Source organism: Mauremys reevesii, linkage group 23 (genome assembly GCF_016161935.1).
Source record: "Mauremys reevesii isolate NIE-2019 linkage group 23, ASM1616193v1, whole genome shotgun sequence".
NCBI lineage: Eukaryota > Metazoa > Chordata > Testudines > Geoemydidae > Mauremys > Mauremys reevesii.
Window position 1 is genome coordinate 15,024,221 of NC_052645.1, and position 27,014 is coordinate 15,051,234.

The following is a 27,014-nucleotide window of genomic DNA, read 5'->3' on the forward strand; positions in this document are numbered from 1 at the left end:
GAGTGGGCGGGACATTATCCATTCGGAAACGCACAAAAAGAGGGATTAGTCTATCTTTGACTGACATTATAGTCCCACCCCCTCACGTTTTGATTGACAGCCTCATTGACTAATAGGCTACCAGGAACGCGAGAGCGAAATCCCAGTGTCCAAAAGTAAGAGGACACAAGGTCCTTTGTCCCGCTCCGTCTCTCTCATAACGCAGCCGCCCAGGACGCCGCGTAGCCCTGCCTCTAGAGTGACTGACAGACAGCTTCGCCAATCAGCGAGAAGAGAAAGAACTGGAGAATGGCAGCTGAGCCGCCCAATCCCTGAACAGGGAAGGGGGCGCATCCAGCCCGTTCCAACGGTCGGACCAAATTGGGGCCCATGGCTCATAACAGGCCAATCAAAAAGGGACGGGGACCAGGGCCTGGCCAATCAGAGGTTACCTCCCTAGGCTTGTTGGGCCATAGGACGAGCCTTGAAAGGGTGGCAATTGCCTGGCCAATGGGAGGTCGGCAGGAGTGGGCCTGGCACTAGGGTGGCCTCCGAGGGATGCTGCTGCCTGCCCAGCCAGTAGAGCCACCAGGGCCAGGTGTGAGCTGCTCCTGGGCACCCAGCCGGTGCTGAGGGACCCCGCCAGCCTGGGGAAGCGGATCAGCCTTGTCTACTCTGCAAAGCCCCCGGGGGCCTTTCCTGTCCTTGGAAAAACCTGCCCGGACGGAGAAAGGAGGCTCAGAAAAGAGCCAATGTCCAGAAGAACCCGGACGTGTGGTGACCCCATCCATGGACAGGCCGGGGAGGTCGACGCTGGTGCTGAGGGAACCCTCTAGCCCCTTTGGGGGCGCTGGGCGTGGCGGAGTCAGGCTCGCTCTGAGGCTGGAGAGGCTCAGATAACGGTGACAGGCCAAGCGAATGGAGCAATATGGTGTCCCCTGGGATGGGCCTGGCCCGCATACTCCAGTTATTATGTGTGCAGAGACAAGGGGGATAACTACCTCACCTATTTTATCTCTCTAATATCCTGGGACTGGCACGGCTACACCTTCTGTACAAGCATTTCTAGTGCTTCCTCACGGTAACATCTGTGCACCACAATATCCTGATTTCTCGGCACAGTCTTGATCAGGATTTGGAAATCACTGGGACTTTCCCAGGATTTACACTGGGCTGTTGACAGGATTTGGGGCGTTCACTAGCAGCTTGGGTAGTATGTCTATACTGAATAAAGCTGATAAGAATGAGATGAGAAGGAAGTTATACCAGACCCAAGCAGCAGCATGTAGGATGTGATGCATTACTTTTCAGATGGGTAAATTCCCAGTCCCCTTTGCTCAGTGCATATGTCTTTCCCTCTTGGCCATTCCATTGTCAAAGATACTAGCAAATGTCTGTTTGGTTAGAGCAAAAAGACTGGGAGTTGGGATTACTGGGTTCTGTTCCTTGGTCTGGGTCTAATTCTAAGGCCTTGACTGAAGTAAGAATGGACTTAAATTCAATTGATACAAAAGACTTCTAAAGCAAAATAAGTGTCCACACAAGGGGGTGTACCAATTTAACTAAATCAGTCTCTAATCTCACAACTTTCTTGTGCGGTCAAGACCTAACTGAAGTCCAGACGCTGCCCTGAGATCTGTCTGGGCAGGTGGCTGGGTGAAGGCGGCTCTCGCTATGGAGCTCCTTGCAGGACAGGGGCTGTCCTGTGCATTTTGTGTGAATCTCTTAAATGTTGTGCCTCAGTTTCTCCATCACTAAAATGGAGATGATAATGACATTTGCCTAGGCACTCAGGCATGTTGACTTTGGTATCCTTGCAAGAGAGAGAAGTGCAAAGCATCACCTTCCCTGTGAACCTTTCACAGACTATAGGAAAGTGATCAGTATACAATGTGAGCTCAGTCTGCAGAGAGACTGTCACCTCCTTCCCCTTTGAGCTGGGAAAATGTTCACATACTAGCCAAATCAATTTTAGATCATACATTCAAAATGTTGCCTTTCCTTCCCCCTTGTCTTTCCCTTCCTGTTTCTTCACTTTTACATCCTAGATACTTTTCTTCTCTGATTTGACCTCCCCTCCATCTTTTTCTCTTCACTGTTTTGTTTCGTTTTTTGTATTCTTTGTCCTTTCTTCTCTTGTCTCTCCCTGCTGCCACTTCTACTCCCATTCTGTTTTGATGGGTCTAGAGTGTGCCTGGATCCTCTGTCCTGCCAAAGGTGGCTTATGAGAGCACTTTGGGAGGATTTGTGGATGTCCGTGAATTTGCCTGGATCACCTGCCAAAGGTGCGTCAGGTGGTGGCTCTACCCCTGCTATTTCCTACAATTTACAATGTACATTTGCCTGCCTGGTATTCTTTTCTTTGCCAATAGGTGGCTTTCTCCCCATTCATATACACTGCTTCTGTCTCTTGGGCATAGGTATGCAATATTATCACCTGCACCAATTTCATCAAAGAAGAACTTTACACACCTCCAAAATACCCTCACGCTGCACACTACCACTGCATCTACCTTCGGAGATGCTATTCCAAGCTGATCTTCTCAGAAACTTTGCAGATGCCATTTTTGTGCTGCTTTTCAGTCTCTTTCAGCAGCTCATGTGTAGCAATGAGATGCATAGGGTCTGATCTTGCAAGGTTCTGAGTGCTCTCAGTTCCTCTTGAAGTCTCGGTTTCTCTGATAGCTACTTCCCAATGAATTGGGTCAAGTATTAATTCAATTGTAAGGTCTTTGTGGCAGGGACCATGTTTTTGTTCTGAGTTTGTACGGTGCCTAGCACAATAGGGTCCTAGTCTGGTCATCCTAATTATGTGGCTAAGAGGCATTGTCTGCTTAACTTTGATTGTAAAATCCTCGAGGCAGGGTCCGTCTCATCCACCTCATTCTACAGCACTGAGCGCGCTGATGGCACTCAGTACATAATGTTGCTCCCCTGTTTGACCTGAGCACTTGGCCAGTATTAGGGGTCTTGCAGGTTGTTTCTGTTGGGAGAAGAAATTGATGACAGAGTTAGTATTTTTTTGATGCACTCCCGATTATTTGTAAAGAGTGTACACTAAGTCCGATTTTCCTGGTCCGAGTAAGAATCCAACAGGGGACCATTTCTTTGCTCACAGTTCCAAGCCCCTTTTCAGCAAGCACTTGACCTCAAAGCTCTCTCTTAGCTTTATCTCAGGGTCATGCTACAAGTGCTTCCCTGCTGCCTTCTGTGGTGTTTCAGCTGCCTCCGCCACTCTCACTCTCAAACCTCTCCAGCAAACAATATCTAGTCACCAGTGGAAAAACTTCCACGCAGATCATTCACATTCCTCACTGGTTTTGCAGGTCATCTGTGTTTTGGGTAGTGGCTCCTATTGTTTCAACTATTCCATAGGGGAGCTTAATTAATTGTTGCTGCCCACCAGCTTCAACATGGTTTCACCCAACCCACAGCATAAGGGGTGTTAGCTCAGCCAAACTTCAACTTGGATAATTATTATGTTAAGTTTCCTTACATTCCCCTGTAGCACCATTGACTACTAGTATTGTTCTTCGCTTCCCACCCTAAGCTCTTGTGGAACATTGCTGTGCTCTGTTCAACAGTTGCCGCGTTTCTTCCTAGAGGTGGCTGCATTTTAGTGGTGGGAGAATTGATTTGCGTCTGTGTGCCACTAGATTCTTAAACAGTGTGTAAACCAATGGTGGGATCGTTTAGGATGAATGACAGTCAGTGGACTCGCACCTTTTGGAAGTCGTTATTTCACGGTGCATTATTACGATTGGCTTTTGGACTAGTTGTGCATAATAAGGTGCAGGTTACTGAAAGATGTGAAAAGCATGTTCTGATTCCAGACTAGTCGATTTGTCCATCCATCACACCCAGTCTTCAATCAAGCAAGGTATAGTGCTTCTTTGTGAAAAGGAATATATTAAAGTCAGTCGAGAGCTTATAGAAATTTTATTTCTAAAATAGGCAATAATGACCCTCATTTCTAAAGTATTCCTCTTGCCAATACTAACAGTGGCTTGTTGGTCTAGGGAAGGCAGTGAGCAAGTCCCTGGATGGGATCAGATCACAAAGCATAAGCGTTTATTTTACAGTTAGCCAGCTGGTAGTGAAATGTCCTGCCTTTCAGCCAGCTGGTAAACACATCAATCAGGAGTGGTGTTTGGGGAGCAGAGGCTGAACAGATCTCGACATCTGGAGTCTGGCAATCTTCATCATTCTGCTTATCTGAGCCAAACTGCAGCGGGCAGAGGTAGAGCAGCAACAGTATGTTGCTTTTGGAATGCCCCAGATTGCATGAAATGCTGTCTGCTAACCCTGGTGTTCTCCACCTGGGGGCCCCTTTGCCTTGATATATTGCTAAAAGCAAAGGGGGTCCCAGCTAGATGGGAATGCAGGGGCTTTGAGGTGGTCCCACTGTGGAAAAGCAGTTGCAATATGAAAAATATTACTCAAGTTGTAAGCATTTGGGGGCAGCAACCCTCTTTTTTGTTCTGTTTGTTCTGTGCCTCGCCCAGTGAGATCCTGGTCCAGGATGGGCTCCTAGGCACAATGGTAATAAAATCATAACAAAAGGCTGAGAACCACTGTATTAGCCCGTCTTTTCCCCAGGATAGGATTTTATATCCCTTGTGAATGGAGGGTGCATTTCATCTCTTTCCTCACTGTTTTTTTTAATGGCCTAATTTTTATAAGGTTTCATTTAAAGCTTTGTAGTGGGAATTTAGCAGTCGAGCCCTGAAGTCCTTCTTGTATCTGTCCCCAGAGAGGGTACTTCATAAACAACATCGGGGAAGCTTCCCCCACATGGCCTCGCCAATATGCCTTTAAAGACCACTCTTCCTATAGGGACTGAAAGGGAGCTGGGAATCCAAGACCTCTTTTCTATGACTACAACAGGCCCATCGTCCAAGGCATTGAGCGCTCCTGCCTTCAGTCACATTTAAGCCAATTCTCATCTAGAGCTGGATCCAGACTGAATCTGAATTTCAAAAGATCCATAGTGTTTGGATCTGGGGTTTGGACCTAGATCTGAGGTCAGATTCTCAGCTGTACCCAAGGAGCCCTAGGCCACAGCTGTGGAAGGATGTTGGGTAGCTTGGGACTGGCCTGGTTCCTGGCATAGATTACATAGGCACATGGCAGCTCTAAATAATGCTGGCTCTGCCAAAGGCTCCCAGCAGCTGGGGATCACCAGGGTTTAGCAATGCTTCAGCCATGTCCCCATTTCCACAGCCATGGAGAGGGGATGGCATAAGAGGTGCTATGGTAGCTCTATACCACCAGAGATTCCCATACGCTGGTTAGATCCACCAGCTTTTAAGGAGGCTGTTTGCTGGAATATTGGCACAAAGCAACCCTAACTGACTCACGAATTAGGCCCCTGGATTAGAATACGTCCTTCCTCAATATGGGGAGGGGTTCAGATTCAAGGTGACATCCTGGCTCCATTGAAATCAATGGCAAAACTCCCACGTTCCAGTTCATGCTTGTCTTTAATTATAGCCCAGCTAACCGATAAGGCCCACCAGCAGTTGGTGTAGCTGGTGAAGAGGGCTCTGACACGCCAGAATTTTACCATTTAAATATACATTCTCTTGCATGTCACAGATCTACTTGACTCAGCTGATGTTCGTCGCTGTGGGCTTGCACTCCTGACCTGCCTTAGATAAGGAGCTATTCCTTGCTAACGCCTCTTGGGCTTTCTTATCGCATTGAAGTTTTTATTCCCTCCTCACCCCCCACCTTCTTTTGGTTTGAGGTTGGTGGAACGTTCTTATAGAAGAAAAATATTCCTGTGTGTGTTTTTAACACTCGAGCTAACGTACAATGGGTTCTGACTATCCTCCCAGTCTCCGATGTGGTCTGCCGGGGCTCATACTCTCTTTGGAAACTGCCTTTATCCTCGTATTTTGGTTTTGCTTTTCAAACGAAAGTGGAAATACACCAAAAGACCTTGACATCTATCCTGGTAAGTTTGCAAGCCTGTTGTTAAAGGTAGGGTTCAGGGTGTGCTTTTATTTGAGTGCGTTTGAGCTTGTTTTGAACAGTGCTGTACATCTGACAAATACAGTATGGGTACTTCCCTTTAAATACTCTGGTGGCGTGCACCTGCTGCAGTCATTTACACCAGCCCAGAGTGGGTGTCAGATACTACTAAATTGTGTCCTTGTGCTCCCTCACTGGTCTGTATCCACCAGTTGTCTCTCATATGTACATTGTAAGCTCTTTGGGGGGAAAAGACCATCCTGTTCTGTGTTAGTACAATACCTAGCACAATGGGTTCAGGTCCAAGACTGGGGATCTTGGAACCATGATCATACAAAATAATAATAAAAAATCTAGATGGATGAAAGCCTGGGACAAATGAATGCACAATGTGCAGAGCAACAAAGAATCAGGCTTAAGGGTTACCTAGGGAGGTGGTGGAATCTCCTTCCTTAGAGGTTTTTAAGGTCAGGCTTGGCAAAGCCCTGGCTGGGATGATTTAGTTGGGGATTGGTCCTGCTTTGAGCAGGGGGTTGGACTAGATGACCTACTGAGGTCCCTTCCAACCCTGATATTCTATGACTGAAATAGTGTGACAGCTAGTAGGAATGGATTAAAATTAGTGGTGAGTCTGAGCAGTGAAGTTCAGAACCTGGATCCAACCTTCCCCAAGGATCTTGGGCTGTTCTGAGCTGGGTCTTGGTTTCTGCCCCTTACTAGGTGAAACTATTAAATAATGGGCTCTGTATTAGGCCTTATATTGGTTATCACATGTGTATTGGCAGGCAAAAGTAGCCCTTTTTCTTATTTAATAATATGCTGAGGATTGTCTTATGGTAGCAAACTTTGCTTCTATGTTGTAAGCATTGAATCCTGCATCTGAGAAATGTGTTTTTTTCTATATTTACTGAAGATGTATATTAGCAATTATGATAAAACATATATAGCGTGTAACCTGTCTAAAGTGCTGTACAAATATTAACCCATTAATCCTCATGACTTCCTCGTAAGGTAGATAGGCAAGTCTTATTACTCCCATTTTACAGATGGGGGAAAACTGAAGTGCAGAAAGGGGATGTGACTTGCCCATGGTGATGCACTGAGTTGGGTTCATTTAATATTTTGTATGTGAGTTACTCAAAAGCCAGAAACTTGCACCCCCACCCCCATACGTTTGCTTTAATCCTTGCTATGAAGTGTAGAAACCTGCACATGACATAAGAATATACCTATTAGCACATATGCTGGGGCTACTAGGCCTAGGGATACAGAGATTTATACACAGTAGATCTCCTTCCACTTCTCCAGTGGTTCCAGCCTCAGTGTTCATTCTCTTCTTTAGCCATCCTACACATGGCCCATGCACTTCACCAAACTACCACCTTCTGCTCATTCACAGTCCTTATGACCCACTTCTTCCCTGGTGTTCACAATAAGCGAGTTAATAATAATTATTCGTTAAAAAACCAAACACTTTCAATTCACTGCCCAGAAGATGCACATGCCATGTGATCTTATTGCTGTTAGCTGTGACGCTCTGAGTACCTTTCCCAGGCCTGAAGAAGACCTCTCTGTCATTCGAAAGCTTGTCCCTTTCCTCAACAGAAGTTGGTCCAATAAGATATTCCCTCACCCACCTTGTCTCTCTAATATCCTGGGGCTGACACAGTCACAACACTCTTGTAACCCTAGTCCTTTCCCCCCTCCATGTTAGCTTCTCTCATTCACTGCGTCCCATCTAAAATAACATTGTAAATTCTTCAGAGTAGGCACCATGTCTTTCTGGTGAAGTGCCTAGAATGTTCTTGGATGCTGTAAAATTATGGCACAGAAAGAGCAATCTAAGGCCTGATGCAGCAGACATTTATGTGTCTGAATAATTTGATGCATTGGAAGCAGTCCCCCTGGCTTTGATGAAACTACTCATTTGTGTAGGTGTCTGCAGAATCAAGGGTTTCAGATCTTTTTGTTTCAGAGTGGTAGCCGTGTTAGTCTGTATCAGCAAAAACAACGAGGAGTCCTTGGGGCACCTTAGAGACTAACGAATCTTTTTGTGAGGCCCTTTCACGGGAATATTACAAACTCTATGGCATAACGTGTTTGGCCCCTTTTAATAGTCACTCTGAATTTGTACATCAAAAAAACAGGCTTGAGATGTTGCAGGGAAGACGAAGGGGGCTGGGTGTGTGTAGTTGGGGTGTGTGTGTGTAAGGTGGGGTTTAAAATCAACAAGGAGCAGACACACTGCCTGTGCCTTGATAAGGGGACTCTGTTCCAAAGAAACATTTCTTAGCAGACAGAGTTGCAGTAGAGAGAAGTACTGCTTAGCTGAATATTATCTCAAATACAGTACTCCCCCTGGAATGGTGAAAATAGGGCTCGTGGCCCACTTTGAAAAGGAGAATGTCAGTGTTTTCAAAATGAAACAAGACAAGACTCTCTACAGATCTCATCCCAAATTGGTTCTTGGTTACTTCTGTGCCAATCCTGCTGATTTGGTTTTGTGTAATGGAGAACAGGATGTGGTCCTTTGTTTTTACTGACTGACTGCACGGGATCATTTGAAAGCAATTACCAGTGCTCTCATAAACCTATTACTGCCTCTGTCTTTCATTGTGCTTATAAACAGCTTCACATTTTTGTAACACTTTGTTTGCAATCTAAATAGACAAGACAGAGAGAAGATGGGAGGGGAAACAAAGGCACAGAGTGGGGAAGTGGAAGCCTAAGGTCACACGGCAGGTCAAAGACAGTCAGTAAAACCCAGAACTCCCGAGTCCCAGTCCAGTGCCTCATTGTTTAGTCCAGGGGTCGGCAACCTTTCAGAAGTGGTGTGCCGAGTCTTCATTTATTCACTCTGATTTAAGGTTTTGCGTGTCAGTAATATGTTTTAATGTTTTTAGATGGTCTCTTTCTAGGTCTATAATATATAACTAAATGATTGTTGTATGTAAAGTAAATAAGGTTTAAAAAATGTTTAAGAAGCTTCATTTAAAATTAAATTAAAATGCAGAGGAACCCCCCCCCCCCGCCTCAGACTGGCAGGCAGGACCCGGGCATGTGAGTGCAACTGAAAACCAGCTTGCGTGCCACAGGTTGCCTACCCCTGATTTAGACTGTACTACCGCTTATCCTCCGTTCCCAGCTCTTCTGATCTTGGGCAAGACACTAAACCTTCTTGTGTCTCACCTCCTCATCTGGAAAATTAGGATAATAAGACCTCCCTCACAGAGGGTGGGGGGCAGTATGGATTAATATAAAAGGTTTTGCTCCCTGATAAATAGTGCTCTTGAAATGCATGGTCTTGCACCACCCTCCTTTTCCACCAGAATGTCTGAGGATAACTCTGAGACAGTTATTAATTGTCAGCAGGTTTATTGATCACTGCTGTGGTGTTAACGTGGAGTCTGGTCTGCATTGAAAACTTGACAGATTTCTCGGTTCCTCTGCCATGCAGCATTTCAAGATGTCAACGTCCTGGTGATTTTGGGATTTGGCTTCCTCCTGGCCTTCTTGAAAAGATATGGATTTAGCAGCACTGGATTCAACCTGCTAATTGCCGCACTTGGAGTTCAGTGGGCTGTGCTCGTGGAAGGATTTTTGTTTAGTTCCTCAGCAGGAAAAATGAAAATCAGCCTGCACAGGTAATTCGTACATCCTAGAATGGATCATTTACTCTTAACGTAGCATCTCTGAGTGCTGTGGCTAAGGTAATTTTTCCTGTTTTTTAGTATATTTACCCAGCAGCACCGTCACACTGGCAGGACTTTTTGTTATTTCATGGTTGGCTTTGTAATTTTAACTGCATTTTGCCATCTGTTGTTCTAGCTCCCTTCCTTCTATGGCTCCATTACCATAGTATCCGAGTGCCTCAGAGTCTTTACCCTCACAACACCCCTGTGAGATAGAGAGGTGTGGTCTTATCCCCATTTTATGGATGGGGAACTGAGGCACAGAGTGATTGCATCAAATCCACTGGTCCAGCTGACCTGCTATCCTACTTCCTGTCCTACCCATAAGCAATCACACAGCTTGTCCATATACTCCATTGTCTTACCTCTAGCAGTGGCCAATACCATCATACTGCACGTTGTACATTCAAGGGAAATATTCCTCCCAGTTCCTTGAGGAGCTCAGTTTATATCATGAGACGTGGTGTTTGCTAACTGTGTATCATTGTTTTAACTTGTAGCTACATATGTTGTTAATGGTCCTAGAATTCATGACCTCTGCTCTTTTTCTTAATGGATATCCTCTCCCTTTTCCTCCCCCTCCCCCAAACAAAACAAAACAAAATCCTGCATCCATTAGCTAGTTATTGAGCATTGATTGAATTATGGAATGCTACTGCTGTTTACACATATAGTATATGGCAGGGGTGGCCAACCTGTGGCTCCGGCCAACTTTCCAATGGGCAGGGGGGTTGCTCACTGCTCAACCCCTGGCTCTGCCACAGGCCCTACCCCGTCTCCACGCCTTCCCACGCCCTCCCCTGAGCCTGCAGTGCCCTCGCTTCTCCCCCCCTCCTGCATGCCACGAAACAGCAGATCAGGAGGTGCGGGGAGGGGCTGGTCAGCAGGACTGCTGGTGGGTGGGAGGTGCTGGGAGCCGGGGGTGGGGGAGCTGAGGCGGGGGAGTTGCTGACGTATTACTGTGGCTGTTTGGCAATGTACATTGGTAAATTCTGGCTCCTTCTCAGGCTGGCCACCCCGGTATATGGCAAAGGCATTTACAGTTCCAACCTCTCATCTACTGTTAAGTGTAAGAAGACTCCATTGGCAATCACAACACGGCTGGGATACAAGCAAAATGTCAGATACTAACTGGTACTGATTGGGTAGATTAACTATGGAACTACAGGGATCTCCCTCTCTTCCTCCTTCCCTCTTTCCTAGACAGGAAAGGAATGGTTTCGTGCCTGAGTCACCCAATTGGGAGTCAGGAGATTTGTGGTTCATCCCCATTTCTGCCCCAGCCATTCTGTGTGATCCTGAGCAAATCATTTAACCCCCATCCTGTGCCTCAGTTTCCCCATCTATACCCAACTCAGTTGGGAGGCTTAATTCATGAATGTTTGTAAAATGCTTTGAGGTCTTAGGATGGAATGTGCTGCAGAAGAGGCAAGCATAAATTTTGTTATGCGTATCTAAAAATGTGAAGCACAACAAACTGCTGAGACCTTTCCTAACTGTTCTCATTTACTCAATGCCTTCGTCTTGGTTTTTGGCTTTGCTGAATTAATTACTGCCCCGACATTAGATATGTAGCAATAACTACTGTGTGGCAGTACAACAAGAGTTTCTGACAGGTGCTAACTAAAGTGGGATTTTGTGGGCTATGACCTGCTGGAAGATCTTGCAAAAAGTTGGCCAAAAGGTGTCATCACAAGACTCATGCTGATTGCTCAGGGGATTGGTTCACAAGATCTGAAGTGCTAGGCTGGTGGGGAATTTTTCAACAATTTTTTGGAAGTTTTTTTGGTGAAAAATGCAGATTTGTCAAAAACAAAGCTGTTTGCAAAACAGGGCTAAATTGGATGGATTTTCTGACTTAAAAAATGTTGGGGCATTTTTTTCCTAAATCATCAAAATTTAAAAATTCCCATTTTTTTGGACTTAAATGACTTTTTTCATTTACAAATTCAAGCTAATTTGACTGAAAAAAAGAAGAAAAGGTTCAAATGGAAACAAAATGTTTCAAAGTGATCACAACGAAAAGTTTGGATTGGCCTGAAATGGGGCGGGGGAGAGAGAAGGGGGTTTTCAGTTCATGAATATCTTGAGATTTTGACCTTTCCCCAGTTTGAGACAGGACATTTTTTTGAACTCTTGAAAATATTCGCAGGATGAGAAAACCGTTTCCCACCCAGCTCTACTGCTGGTGCAGCTCTGGCCTAGGTCTGTAGCGACTGAAGTTATCATCATGTGACGGTCATTTGGGGGTCCCCATGTGAAATGAGACTGGTAGTTTGAGAGGCGTCCACATTCACAAAAATCATCCTCGCAAATGACAACTTTAATGGCAGACCCAGCAGAGAGACCAAGGCCACAGAGACTGAACGCCCCTTAACCCCTACAGGTGACCTCTTCTGGTCAGGGTTGACGCATTGGCAGGGTGATGTGAAAGCAACTGAATTGATACAGTTTGGTCTGCGCAGCTCTCAGGCCAGTACCTTTCAGAAGCACTCAGTTTCCTTAAATAAAAATCATCTCCTGCCCCAGCTGTGCATGCTGCACACACAAGAAAATTGTCTGCAACTACAGAGCAATATGCTCGTAGATGATTTTCCTATCGGAAGTAAGACAAAATCTTTACCTTCGCGGGAACAATTTTGAGGATTTTCAGCACGTTCTTTCTCATGGCAAGAGGCAGGAGAAGCAGCTAATTGAAATTCCGGAATATTGTAAAGGTCAAGAACAGCCCAGAACACATCTATAAATTACAGTGTGTCTGAGTCATTAACATCCCTTGTTTCCTTGATGGAGGACAAAATGGTGGACAGCCTTTTGAGAAGTGGGGAAAAGGAAAGAAATAATTTTGTGTGAGGACTGTAGGAACTTCAGAACACCTTGTGCAGAGAGACCGGTGTGATCTAGTGGTTGGGGCATAGGATGGGGAGCCAGAAATTCCAGAGCTCCAATCCTAGCTCTGACATTCGCTCCCTCTGTGGCTTTCAACAAGCCACTAAGGCCACATTTTCCAAAAGTGACTTCTGATTTAAGGTGTCTCAGTTCAGCTTGAGGCACCTTGGGGTTGGTGGTCAGTAGTGCTAAGCACCTGCGACTTCTGTTGACTTCTGTCAGAGTTATGTGTGCTTAGTACTTTTGAAAATTGGGCCCAAAGTATCTCATGTTGGCACCCCAAATGGGAGGCCACTTTTGAAAATGCTGCCCTTAAATCTCTGTGTCTTGGTTTACCCAGCTGTAAAATGGGGAGCTACCTCACAAGCATGAACATTCCATAATGAATGTCTGGAACAGTGCTGACTACTAATGACTTTTTTTTTTTTTTTGGTTCAGTTCGTTTCACAATTAACTTTCTCCTTTTTTTTTTAAAGCGTATTAAAGGCCAGTATAAGTGTAACTGCTGTTTTAATCTCAGCTGGAGCTCTTCTGGGCAAAGCTAACCCTATTCAGTTGATTTGGATGGCGATGGTGGAGGTGGCAGCTTTCAGTACGAGCAGATGGATCAATGTAAAATTCCTGAAGGTAGGTAACCATGTTATCCTATGCGCGGGAAAAGGCTTTGGAGGGTTTAAACAAACCTTTGTTTTCCTTTGCTGGTCTGATATTGACGCTATACAGATAGTCAGCTCTAAGCTGGTTCGCTCTGGGCCTGATCCTGCAGTTTATTGCATGCATGCAGCTGCCACTGAAATGAAAGGGAGTTTTGCATGTGGAAGGGCTACGTGGCTGGGGATTCTACTTGTGTCTCACTCTGTTTACAGCACCTTCTCTCTGGCCTTCTGCGCCTCACCTCTTCTCCTCTCTCTCCCAGCCAACATGCTCCTGCTTTCTTTCCTGCTGCTCTGATCACAGCTTCTTCCAGTCTCTTCACTGGCTTCTTTCCTTTTGCATTAAGTTAATGCTCCTTGTCCTCACCTTCAAGGCTCTGCCCCAAGTTCCACGTGGCCCTTCTTACTCCCGCTGCAAGTTCCTGCCTAGCCCTCCCTTTGGTTCCATATCTTTTCATGAAGGCCAGGAGGGAGCCTTTGGCCCCTTCGGCCATCAAATAAATAATAGTAATCATCATAATTAATTGTCCCCTTTGCTCCCTCATTCATGTTGCTTGGAGCAGCCTTCCACACCCCATCCACCAAGCCCTTCTTCCTTCTAACCATCTTCTGGGCAGCATTTTTCCAGCTGAGGGTATCTACACATCTCCTTGCACTAGAACTGGGACCAGTGTCTTTTATTTGTCTGAATTAGACTGCAGGTTCCTTGGAGCAGGGATCATGTCTTTTTCTGAGCTGCAAAAAGCACTGTGTGCACTGAGTGCTCATGAACACTGAATATGAGAGGGTGCCTACGAAGGACACTATATAAGTAACTGAGCTCCAAGTCTCTGTACACATCAAGGGGACCCAATGACATCTTTGGAATATCTTTGTTGCCTGCAGGTTGAGGAACACACAAGCTTGATGCACGTTCACATATTTGGGACCTACTTTGGCTTGGCAGTCTCCTGGTGGCTGTACCATTCTTCACTGAGTGAAAGGGTTGAAAAGGAAAAGTCTAATCCGATATCTGATTTGTTTTCTATGCTGGGTAAGACCTTTACTTGAACGTCTCAGTCTGTGGTGGCCAGGGGGATGAATGACTTTGGGGATGGGGAATGGGGCATAGAACCTTTTACCGCAAAGTTGGAGGTTCGAATACAGCCCGGTGACCAAAAGTTGTTACCGTCGGATGGTAATGAGTTGGTGAGTCTCAGCTCTGTTCTTAGGCTGATGGGCCCCATCATGTAAACCACCACTGCAGTGGCACCGAGCAGGTCCCTTCTTGGCAGATGCAGCAGAAAGGCCAAGGCGGGTAAACTGTTCTCTCACCACTACAGGTGGCTGTTTTGCACTGATTTAACCATATTGGCAGGGGCAGTGTTACAATTAATATTTGTATTGCCACAGGGGCCAGAGGCCCCAAGCAGGATCAAGGCTGCATTGTCCTAGGTACTGTATAAACACTTACAAAGACAAGAATCAAAAGAGAAGAAGCAGATAAAGGGTGGGGGGAAGATACATCACACAGGCAAAATGCTCAGGGTAAGGATAGGTGTCTTTTTTTTTTTTGGCCTTTTTTTAAAGAAATGATCTTGTTTCTATATTATATTACAAAGCTGGTCCTGCCATGATCTGTGCTGTGCCCTTGTCTCCACAAAGAATGTAAGTTCCCAGGTCTGTCAATTTGGCACCTTGTGCCAGCACTGAATTTAATTTAACATTTAAAAGAAACGACATTGAAATAGAGGCATTGATTTCTGTGGCTAAAATCGAGTGAATACGTATCTAACCTATCACTGTGACAGGGGAGCACCCGAGGCCTTTATTAGGAGCTAAGTTCTGCCCGAATGGAGTGAGTGAGCTATGCCGAATGTCTCCTCTGATCCCAGTAGATGGCACTGGTTATGGCGCTCGCTACTTTTGGCTGTACATCCCAAGATCTACTGTCGGTGGGAGGGGCTGATTCTGGGTGTTTGCTGGAACCTGACCAGGGCTCATTGGCACATGTCTAATGAAATCTGGCAGCCTTCACCCAATGTAAAAAAGGAAAAATTAAATGCTCATCTTGCTGAGTCCCCAGAGCTCTTGCTCCGCTGTATAATTCAAAGCAATTGGTATTTTAATCTAACTCATCAAGACATTGTTAAGTCTTCATTATAATTTTAGTGCCAGCTCGCTACCCCCAAGTGCTCGCTATCTAAAGTAATTATGTCTTCATGAATAATTCCTGAAAGCAACTCCGAGGTAGTGCAGATGCTCACAAATGAACGACCAAACAAGCGATTTCATAATGTGTCCAAGGCTACCCAGTGCCTGGGTCCCCCCAGAAATTCATGGCTGGATTATGAACACTTCCAACTCATAAGAAGAGCCTCATTTCAGTTCCTGGGATTACTCTTGCAAGTAACTACATTGCCAGTGGGAATAAGGGATTCACAATCTGGATCCTTCTTTCCAGCTCCACTCCTGCCACAGACCATGAATTGCCATAGTGGGAAATACCAGTGGGACCTCTAGTCCTGTGTCTTGTCTATGACAGTGACCTGTGCTAGATCTGCCTAAGGAAGATGTAAAACCTCCTATTGTGCAACATTGTGCTGGAAAAGGATGTTTGTTTCTTCCTGAGCCCCAGCTGGTGATTAATTTATACCCTGAAGCATGAAGACTGATAATCTTTATCCTTGACAGTGTATCTGCAGATATGATTCTTATTCATATATGAATGAAATTCAACCCTCCATAAAACCTGTACGCCACGTAAGTTTCACATAAGCTTTCAAAATAGAGCTTAAGTGGGACATAAACGTTGTAGGTTGTGGGCTGCACAAGGGTGAATGGCACACACACATGATTTGCTTCTGTAATAATACAGCACTTTGTTTTCAAAGCACTGTAGAAATATTAACCAATCTTCTGCATTTGTGAGTTCCATAGGTAAATGATATGAGTATCGCCACCTAGAGTGGCATGGGGAGAATGGAGGGGGTAACCTTGAAGCCGTAAGATCCCTCTAAACAGTGGTTCCCAAACTGGGGTTCATGAACCCCTGGGGGTTCACGAAATGTTACAGGGAGTTATTGAGGTGGGGGGGAATTCTCTAATGGCAGACAGAGCTGTCCCTAGGGACCCCAGGCACCACAGGGCCAGCAGCGAAGAGCCCCGGGGACTTCCAAGAGCTAAGCAGATCAAAGCAAGCATATCTATCACGCTGAGATTTAAACTTCAAGATGCCTTATAAGAAATGGAAAGGGAGGTGGATTTTTTTTTGCTGTTTTTAAAATGAAATAGGCTGCTAGTATTGTTTTTTAAATTATTATGAAGAACAAGTTTAAGCTTTGTGTAACGTGTGTTGTTTGCCTGGAATGCTCAAGACCTGAATGCTGTGTAGGAGGAACTCGTTGAGTTGGCTTCTTAAATCCCTTTATGCTGTTTCACATCTGATACTCCTTGATGAAACCTAGGAGCCTTGTCTTATCAGGCTTAATCAAAGTGATACAAGTTGCAAAAGTGAGATCTTGGACGAGTGTTGCCGTTTTCATAATGTAATAAAACACTGTAATGATAAATAATAGTGTGTAATAAGCTTGTCATAAAAACAAATGTTTTACTTCCAAGATCACTGCTTTTATACTTTATCCTCAGGTAAAGGAGAAACTCCCTGGAAATATTCATTTTTAGGAGGGGGTTCACGAGACCTGACAGTTTAGTGAAAGGGGTTCACGGGTTGTTAAAGTTTGGGAACCACTGCTCTAAACATTTACATTATTTACTGGTGCCTGGAGAACCGAAAAGTGGGAAGGGGGAAAGATACAAATGGGAGGAGAGAGGGAGGAAATGGGAGAAGGGATAAATAATTGGGACGGAGGAACTTGGGACCTTTTGGACACAGAATATCCAATAGCAACCTTGAGCGAGACTCTAGTTATTTCATGGGCATAAGGGTGATGCTGTTGCCTAGTCTCTGCTGACTTCACTTCAGAGATAATCTTGCCAGTCTTTTGCATGCAGGCTGTAGCAGATTATAAGTGCCCCAGCACCTGTCGTCTCTGAGAAATAAGAGTACTGGGATGTGAGATAAAATAACGCATCCACTTGACTGCAAATGTTAGTTACCAGTGGGTGATTGACGGCATCCCAAATGTGTTTTTAGGGATATGCTCAAAGCACAGACTGTAACAAACTGCAACCATCATCTGCCTTGCCGCTTGTACAAGGGGAAGGTTCCAGGGCTCAAGATTAAGGGCAAAAAGCCATCCTGCAACTGACAGCCCTGCTAAAGAAAATGAAAGAAACATGTCCTGACTATACAGACTAGAATAGATCAGGAGGTCTCTGTAGGGGTGAACTCAGTGATAAGTGCAGCTTATGTCAGTTTCCCAAGGGATATGCCAAATGGAAATTATACTGCGCTTATGGAAAAAAAGCAGCTTGGAACATGATCTGCCCAGATAATATCACTTTGTGGGAAGCCTGTTAGTTTTTCAGAGCATATCAAGGTCACTGTGCCTGAAATCCTCTGTGCGCGCCATGGGATCGTCCTTTCAGTCGTTCAACAGGCCGGAGGGCCTAAAGTGAGCAACAAAAGCATCTAGGGACTTTAAAGGGCCTTGGAGACCCAAGCTCTTGCAAAGGTGATGGCTGTCAGTGTTGCTGGGAGCAGGGACTAACCAGCGTGTTTTTATAGGGACATACCGCGCCCTGGAAACCTGCGTGTTTTAGTGATTGATTGTAGTGAGAGCACTTGAAATGTTGCTGTGAGGTGAATAGCCTGTGGAATTAACTCTATATAATTCAGGCACCCAGTAGAACATTAATTATCGAGTCTGCCTCGGAGTCCCCTCTGCAGTAGAGGTGGGGGAAGAGAAGATAAATCATAGCTTATTTTTAATACAGCCTATATCCTTAAATAGTCCATCATAGATACAGAACTCCTGGGAGCAAAGCTGTGCCCTGACATGTTCAATATATAAACTAGTGTGAGTGCACCTGCTGCCCTCTACTGGATGGATTCAGATCTGCCTGTGTATGAGAGAGAGAGAGAGAGTTTATGTTGTCCTCTGGTGGCTGGCCCACAGAGGACAAGACCCCTCTTTGCTGGTGATTGGGGCCTGTTATTTACTCCTGGGGGAATTCTGCACCAAAATTTAAAAATTCTGCCTACAATATTTTAAAGTTCTGCAAAATTCAGCATATTTTGTCTACATAACACAATATAATCATGCTTCTGCTGACAGTCGCAGCTGCCCGGGGGCTGACAGTGGGAGCCCCAGCTGCCCATGCCAGGTGTGGGCGGGAGTGCTGGGGGAAATCACAGATTCTGCAGGGGAAAAAAGAAAGTTCTGTGGGAAACATTAATTCTGCATTGCGCACCGGCACAGAATTCCCGCAGGAGTAGTTTATTGGAGCAGAAGGACCCAACGTCCAGCCTCACTATCTACTGAAAAGTTAAATTAAATTAATTAAAATAATTGTTAATTAATTAATTTAATTAACAAGACAGAAACCCCATTTCTCCACCAAGCGGACAAAGCAAGACAACAGAAGTGCAAGCTTCCCTGTGCTAGCCTAGAAGAACCACCACTGGGGGGAGAGGGGAGTTCAGGCTCCATGGTTCAGGTAGTTTTCCGCATCTCTGCTGAACCTGTCAGAAAGGGAGCCAGCTAGTATCACTTGTGCTGGTGTTCTGATACCCCTACATGAAAGGCATTCTGAACATAGCCATGTTCTTTATTTTGGTCAGTACCACATCAGCTGTGTGACCAGCATGCTGTACAACAGTAAGAGGACTTGGGAGGTTTTGGCCAAGGACATCAGTGCAAATCCCTGCTGTTTCAGCAAAGGTCCTGGACCCTTTCGGGCCTCATGTTCAGAGGTGCTGAATGCTCCCATTGACTTCACTGTAGTTGTGGTTACTGTGTACTTCAGAAACCAGGCCCCTAATGCCCATGCAAAGCAGACAGGGTGTTGGTTTTAAAGATCTCATCTGAAAGGACCACGCACAGTAAATTGCGTGCTGCACAAACATACTTCTTAGGGATGAGAGGCAGAATCATTCCCATTGATATTTGAATCTGAGTTTCCAGGGAGCACAGGTATTGCAAAGCTGATGCTTAAGGACCATGAAAGATGATGAGTATCTCCTGCATTGAGGCCCTCAGCTCTTTTCAGGAGGCTCTTGGCTCTTTGAAGGATCAGGCCCTTCCCAGCTAAGTCACCTTTCTGGGTGCACGTTTATTCCATGGCTACTGTTGAGATGTGCAATGCAGGACTGCTGGGGAGGCTCAAAATGTAGTGATGGTCAGAATGATGGAGCTGGTTCACAATGTGGGTATTGCAGTGGATGCACTGTGTGATTTAGAACCTGCCAGCAGAAACAGTATGGGATGGACCCACTGGGTTTGTGAGCATTCTAATGAAGACTGCTTCTCTTTGTCTGCAAGGCACTCTCTTTCTGTGGATGTTCTGGCCAAGCTTCAACTCTGTGCTAATCGTGGATCTGACGGAAAAGAGGAACGCAATCTGCAACACTTACTATGCCATAGGTGTGAGTGCTGTGGCTGCTTTTGCACTGTCATCCTTGAGCAGCAGGAATGGAAAAATCAGGATGGTAAGAGGAGAGCAAAGGTCGCTTTGCTGAGAGACCTAGATTTTTGTTAATCTCTTTAGCAATACATTGAAAGTAAAACGGCTAATAAGCTAAAACAACACTAGCGCCTCAACAGGATGATGATCTCTTGTCCCCAAGCAAATAGCCAGTTAACATCTTCAATACTATAGTGCGGCAAGGGTGAAATTCACCCCCTATGCACAGGGCCAGTTATACTCCAATTAGATCCCACTTAAGCCCTCAAAATAGGTCTTAAGTAGTGCATAGATGTGTTGCAGGAGGGTGAATTTAATCCAATGGGTGCCATATCATTGTGTGTGTGAACTGACTTTGGTGATGTTAATCCACAGATCCACATCCACCATGCAGCACTAGCAGGAGGGGTTGCTCTTGGTTTCTCAGCTCCCATTATTCCACATCCTTGGATTGCCATGATGTTGGGTCTGCTTGCCAGCATGGTTGCAGTACTGGGATCTCACTGTTTACAGGTAATGTCTGAAACCCCAAATCCTGTCACGCACATTTGTGTGAGGTTTTACACACAAAGAAATGGCACATGTAGAGAGATTACAGCCAGGACTCCTGGGTTCTGTTGCCTAGTATGTGGGACTGAGAGTGAAAAGACCTGCATTCTATTTTGGGATGTGTGGCTGAAGAACTTTTCTGCTCAGTAAATATGTTCATCTCTGTATTTATTAAACATTTCCCTCCCCAGACATATTTGAATTCGGTGCTCAAGATTCATGACACCTGTGGCGTCCATTACATGTTTGGGTTGCCTGGATTGCTTGGAGCGATAGTCAATGTCATTCTCTTCATAATAATCAAGCGGGCCAGTTTATCAAGGTAGGTTGATCCTTTTTAGTAAGTATCATGTTCAGCTAATCATTAACGTATTGTGCTAGAACTCCGTTTTAGAACACACATGCAGTATGCAGATAACTCTGCATGGCCCCTCTAGATTAACCGCGTTAATAACAATCAAGGACCAGATCCCAAAGCCCATTAAAGTCAATGGAAAGGCTCTCATTGACTTCGGTGGGCTTTGGCTCAGGCCCTCAAAAATTAATTTTTAGTGCTGGATTGCTAAGCGGGTGATGTAGACTGCACTGGGGGAGCGGAAATGAGAGCAGAGATTAAGTGGAAGTGAGACTGAACTGGGATCTGAAGGTGAGCCATGAGCAGTTTTGAATTGATGATAAAGACAGGAAGCCATTGAAGAGGAATGAGGGTTCAGGTGATGTGGATCCTTCCAAATGGTGACTTTTGATTGACACTGCATGTGTCAGGGAATCTTGTATATTAAAACTGGCAGTAAAAGACAAAATATTTTTTTGAAGAGGTAATACATATATGTGGGTGCTCAGCACCTCTCAGGATCGGGCTCTGACTGCAATGTAGTAGACCCACATCAGAGGAAAGAGTGCCAATTCAGGGGTAAAACTAGACAGGACAGAGTCCTGGAGAACGTACTTGCTGGACCACTGTGCACCATTAGGGGGTCCAGTAGCTCTTTTAGATCTGATCCACAATTCATCCAGTCAGACTAACCTTTATTCCTTCACAGAGTCCCCTGGCTTCATTAGGACGCTGTGTGGGTAGATCAGATTACAGGATTGGGGCTGTACATGGTCAAAATCTGCCCTCTAATGTATGCACTCAACTTCTATTCAAGTTGCTGGGCTTTGCAAGCATGTAGCAGGCAAAATTTGGCCTGAGGTTTCTGTATTCGTCTTTGGTCCGGTAGGGTGTGTTGAACCCTTCAAATGAAACTGTACAATAATTTAATGATTAAAAATAAATTTGAATTATGTGATTCTTCAGTTAGCGAAAAGTTGCCATGATGCATATATTCAAGCAGACACGTGCATAACCTTAATGTGTAACTCAGAATCTGTAAGTGGCAAAAATTCTAGGAATATTTTTCACTACAGTCCTTTGCTTTGTGTGAAAGTTTTTTTTGTTTTGTTTTTCATTTTCAGCCTGGGTTATCTAGCCTTGATTGAAGTTGGCTCTTTCATGTTGACCACTGCTATCGGTTTGGGAACAGGTTTCATTACCGGTCAGTATGGGAAAGCTCTTTGCAATAGCTTTGTTCTGATTTTTTTTAAGAGTAGGTGGTATGCGATTATATTACATCAGCTCTAACATCAGTGTTCACTGGCTTATTGCATCTCTTGGCACCTAGATACTTTGGTGATTGATGCACTAAAAATATACATGTAGGTAGATGACTTGCTACTGTAGAAAAAGCTGTAGGAAATACTGAGTGGTGAGGCTTCTTTCAGTTGCAGCAGAAAGGGGTTTGTTCAGCAGGGCCAAAACAATAGCATCATTCTTATGCTTGCCAAGGTTATTTTTAACTGATGCTTCACCAGCAGCCTCCAGGTTTCAGATAGGAGAAAGGATAGGATAGATATCTTTATATGTGGAATATTGCCTTAGTGGCAGTAAAAATATATTGAGACTGTTTGTTTTCCACTCACTGGGTAAGATCTTCAGTTGCTGTAAATCAGCATAGCTCCCCTGAAGGCAATAGTAGATTTTACATTAGTTGAGGATCTAGTCATCTGGTTCTAGATCTTAGATAATCTCTGTCTCTGGTGGGATTATGGCAGTTGCGATATTTTCTACAGCTATTTGCTCCTGCTTCAGTTCAGTGAAAGAAACTGCATATTGGAACCTCTGTTCCAATACCATTCTCTAAAAAGAGTGTTTCAGCTTATAATTAATATGTAACTCCTGTGCTTGCTCAAATGTAATTAAGAGGTTGGGCTAATCAAGCAAACTTTAAGTATCTACTTCATCTCACTGAAAGACATGGCGGTGGGGGGGGGAATAAACAGCAAAAGTAAACAAACAGTCTGTGTTGATCCAATCATTTAATGAGCTGGGTGTTTACATCTGAAATCTCAAGTTAACAGTGCTCATAAGCCTGTTTGCTTAATGTGCCTGGGTAGCTTTTCATATAAAAAGTTAATGATCATTTAGTTTATCCTGAAAATCTGGCAAGCTGTTCAGTTGGCTTTAATAAGTGTTAGTTTCCAATAATTAAGGCCTCACTTCTGCAGGCAAAATCTCTTGCCCCCATGGAGGCCACCTGAAATTCAAAGGGGCTCTGTGTTTGTAGGGTTGGCCCAGACTAATCAGTTTGCAGGATCGGAACCCAAGACATTTTTTTACATGCTTTGCTTTGGATCTCATCCGTTCACTGTTTGAAGATGACTGAAGGCTGGGGAAGGGTCCAGGTAATCCTACAGAAAGAAAATAAGAGCTGGCTTTTCTGGAAACATGGTTTTCTCCCCAAATTATGTCAATCTGGGGAACATTTTACAATAATTTGTACAGGATTAGGAAATCTTTCTAGATTGGTTGAAATTGTGTATCAAATTATTCTGAACCAGATATGTCCTGTATAGAGATGCACGTGAACCCCACATTCAAATCCAGACCTGAGTATCTCCAAAGTTTGTGGGCTGGTTTCCAACCCAAGGTTTTGGTTAGGCCCATTATACATATTAGAGGCAGCAGCAAGGCTGGAGGACAATCCAGATAATTCTATTTTGCCAATAGATTTTAGTCTATTCATTAGCAACATAAAGAGGTTCAAAAGCATTAAAAGTAATACCACTTGTCGTCTTTTTAATCTGACATTCACCCCTACAGAAAGATTTCCACACATGTGGGGGCATGGTTGTGATTCTGAGTCCATATTTAGTTCTGCATTATATTGTGATATGTGGCTAATAAATATATTTACAAAAAGCCCCTCCCACCCACATGTATCATTTTTAAACACAGGTTTCATTTTAACTTTCAAACTATGGAAGACACTGCCTGCATCAAAGTACTTTGATGACCAAGCTTATTGGGAGGTAAGCTTTCAGTTTTTGTGGGGGGGTGTGCGTGCGCGCATGCAGCCGATGCCACCATGAAGCTCCAATCTCAATATGGATTTCTAGGTGCTAAAACAATACAAAGAAGAACCATATTTCATGATAGTTCTTGAATGTCCTGGTCTAAATAGATTAACTATTTTGAGACTGGACGGTATAAATATATACTGACTTTGGATAGAATTTCGAAGTCCCTAAGGAAACTGGGTGTCCAAATAGCCTAGGGGGTGGCTTTGAAAATCCTAACCTTTGCTTATGTGCAGAACTCCCACAGAGTTCAATGAGAACAGGGTCAGCTCCTATATGTGTTTGGCATTAAATAAGAAAAGCTCTTAAGCATATGCTTAAATCAGTCCCTATTCAGGACAGCACCTAAACATATGACCAACTTTAAGCATGTGATTAAATGCTGTCCGGAATAAAAGCGCTTTCCTAAATCTGGGTCCTAAAGGAGAACCGGCTAGAATATGGTTTCACATTGTTTTATATAGCTTTTGATTTTTTTATTTTATTTTGAGTAAGATGTTATGTTACAGAAATATTTCTGCATTCACAGTTTCCCCATTTGGCTTATGGATTTTGAACAGAGGGACCAGACCAAAATTACAGAAGATTAGACCAAGATGAGGAAAACATTTCCTATTCTCTGCTTTTAGAAAACTAATTGGCATGGGGGGGAAGAAAAGGTTAAATATCACTCCTGAATTTCAAAATGAAGAAACATTATTGCATTAGGCTGCTTTCAATTCTTAAATGATACAGTATGTAAAGTCACAGGTAAAATAGTTTATTCAGCTTTTCTGCCTTGATAAAGTCTTGCTTTCAACATTTTCTTTCGTAAATCACATACAATGGATCCATCCAGCTTTGATAGCTTATCCTTTTAAGATGCTTCCAGATTTTAATGAAGGAAGATATTTTTGTAACTCCTATTTTGAAAGTCAAAAAATCATGAACATTAAGGGCTTGATTCTGCAGGTGCTGAGCATGCTAGTTCTGATCTAGCAAAACACTCGTGCTTAAAAATATGTGCATGCTGAAGTAATCCCTTTGAGGTTCATGTTAAGGAGATGCTTGAGTGCTTTGCTGGATTGGGGCCAGTATGCTCAGCACCTTGCAAGATCAAAGCCTAAATTAGTTCATTAGTTAAAGAAAATCTGTAGCTGCTTTGGTTTAGGCCAGCTGCTCTGGAAATTCAAATGGTAAGAAACTGAAGTGTGAAGTGGAATTGAAAATAAAAGGCTTGACCCTACAACTCTTACTCATGTGATCAGTGCCCCTGAAGTCAATGGCATTACTTGTGCAAGGGTTGCAGCAGCTGATCCAGAGTACTCAATCCTGAGAAGTGGGGAGTGCCTGGGAGTTATAAATACTCAGCTCTTCAAAGGGTCAGGTGCACAGTGGCTATTTGAGCAGCACTCTTTACTGTACTTCAGTGACTGAGCCTCTTGCTCACATCAGTAGTCCTTGCACAAATAATCCCATTTACCTGAATGAGGCTAATTATGTGAGTAAGGGACTTGAAGCATAGTGCCCATAATGTGTAACACAAACAGTATTAATCACAGGCTTAATTATAAACCAGTTTCTAAAGGGCTTTATCCTGGTTTCATGTTGTTTAAATGTTTTACCTTTAAACACTTGTTTAAGGAAACAATGTAAAAAACCTGGTGCTGTGTGAGTGAATATTAATGAACAAACTTTATTTTGTATTTTAAAGGGCCACAGTCAATATGAAAAAATCAGTTGGTCTGAAAATGTTGTGTATATACAATAGTTAAAAGTAATGCTTAACAGTATTGCCATCTGATGGCATTTAACGCCCCAGTTCTGCATCGACTTCAATAGGTAACCACAAGGGCCTGCCTGCATAGAACTCAGGATCAGGGTCTTAGTATATAGTTAGCCCTAATGCTGTAATGGACTCTGTGCAAGCAGATTCCTGAACCCAGATGGAGCTCCTTGTAGGATTGAGGCCTTAGTCACTGATCTCTAGCTCCTCAAAAGGTGTTTAGGCATGTGCCCACCCTGGATTTCAATGAGTTAGACAACTAGATACCTTTTGAGCATTGGGGTAGAGTTTCTCCTTCATTTCAGAATGTTTGTCTTTAATCAGTACACTTGCTTGAAAATAAAGCAAACTGGCAATAATCTGCCATAACATATATTCTTTGATATGAGAAGAAACTTATACTGTCCTTGATCCATTACCTCTAAAGGGAAATGGAATGTTACTTAGTGGGTAACTCTCTATTACTCCATTGGCAGTATCAAAAGTGTTTCTGGTAAAGGAAGTGCTATTGTTCTATGTTTCTGAGTCACGAGATAATCGCTGACCTGCTTATTTCTAGAGCCTGGCACAGCTACAGAAATTTGGCTCTACATCTGAGCGGCAATCTGCAAAGATGGTAAACAATACGGCCATCTCTGCATGTAGATATCTGTGGATATTTGCAGGGCTCTATCTAATTCCATCAAACGTTCACAGAACTCCCATCAAAACAGATAGGAGCTGAATCTATGCAATTACTTAAGTCCATGAAGCTTGGTTTAGAATATAACCAATATAGTTGCCCCATCTCAGTGTTACCTAGCAGTTATACTTATTTTCCCCTCCTAATAACAGCGTTGCAAGATTCCAGTTTTAAGTACAATTTTCCAGCAGTAGGTTGAACCTGGTGCAGTCAGTGTTAATTTTTTTTAGTGACACTTTTTTAAATGTTACTTCACATCTTACACTAACTCAAATTTTCAGATGTCTTTCCCCATTGCTCAATCAATAGTCCTAACCTTAAATACTGAAGGAAAAAGGGCTGTTTGTATATCTGCATGCATTATCACTTGAGCCATGAATAGTTATGGAATAAAAGTTCTACATGTGGTCCACTGTTCCAGGAGTACAGGAAAGCAGAGACAGAGAGCTAGGGGCTACATTCCACTTACAGCTAGGCTCCAGTCTGTACTGTTCATCTAGTTTGTATTAACTGTCCCAGAACCACAGAAATGGTTCATCAGTTTGAGGCAGACTTCTCCAGCTCCTTCCCAGGGAACTTGCAGGGGAGGCTTGAAAGAAAGAGGAGCCAGTTCCTCAATGGCTTCTGCTATGCAGTAAGTGCTGGGAGGAATCACTTAATGTAGTTCTGTGCCTGAGACTAGTGTACAGCACAAGGTAACATGGGGCAATAGCGGTAAATGACGGGGAATAGGCAAAATTTGCAGCCTAGCCCTCAAAGGATTTTGCACACCCCCTGCTAAAGGCACATTCAAGCTAAAATTACTTTAGAGTGTCCTGATTTATGCAGAGGGCTTGGCTAGTCCTGTCCCCCATCCGTATATA

General features: G+C 44.0%; 2 protein-coding genes across 4 annotated transcripts in view; one reads left to right on the forward strand and one right to left on the reverse strand.

Annotated features, from left to right (window-relative positions):
• The window catches only part of MACO1 (macoilin 1), a 48,957-nt gene extending 48,836 nt beyond the window's left edge, over positions 1-121 (reverse strand). The window contains exon 1 of the mRNA XM_039511344.1: positions 87-121. Coding sequence (XP_039367278.1) covers positions 87-106 — 20 coding nt within the window. The 5' untranslated portion in view covers positions 107-121. The remainder of the gene's footprint in view (positions 1-86) is intronic.
• LOC120389107 (RH-like protein) lies at positions 102-27,014 on the forward strand. 3 transcript variants are annotated; one of them, XM_039511346.1, is made up of 11 exons: positions 102-2,264; positions 5,578-5,938; positions 9,413-9,599; positions 13,013-13,163; positions 14,075-14,222; positions 19,615-19,781; positions 20,132-20,269; positions 20,497-20,627; positions 21,764-21,843; positions 23,583-23,656; positions 24,234-27,014. In XM_039511346.1, the coding sequence occupies exons 2-11, from the start codon at positions 5,797-5,799 to the stop codon at positions 24,258-24,260; spliced, it is 1,245 nt and encodes a 414-aa protein (XP_039367280.1). In that variant the 5' UTR covers positions 102-2,264; positions 5,578-5,796; the 3' UTR covers positions 24,261-27,014. The 3 variants fall into 3 exon arrangements, with proteins under 3 accessions (XP_039367280.1, XP_039367281.1, XP_039367282.1); XM_039511347.1 differs by having other exon boundaries at positions 102-1,060; XM_039511348.1 differs by having other exon boundaries at positions 102-881.

Excerpts from the sequence above, each read along its gene's own strand:
- LOC120389107 (XM_039511346.1), top strand. The coding sequence starts at position 5,797 with ATGGGTTCTGACTATCCTCCCAGTCTCCGATGTGGTCTGCCGGGGCTC. Across the intron at positions 14,223-19,614 it reads TGATTTGTTTTCTATGCTGG|GCACTCTCTTTCTGTGGATG; the intron begins GTAAGACCTTTA and ends TTTGTCTGCAAG. Across the intron at positions 20,270-20,496 it reads TGGGATCTCACTGTTTACAG|ACATATTTGAATTCGGTGCT; the intron begins GTAATGTCTGAA and ends TTCCCTCCCCAG.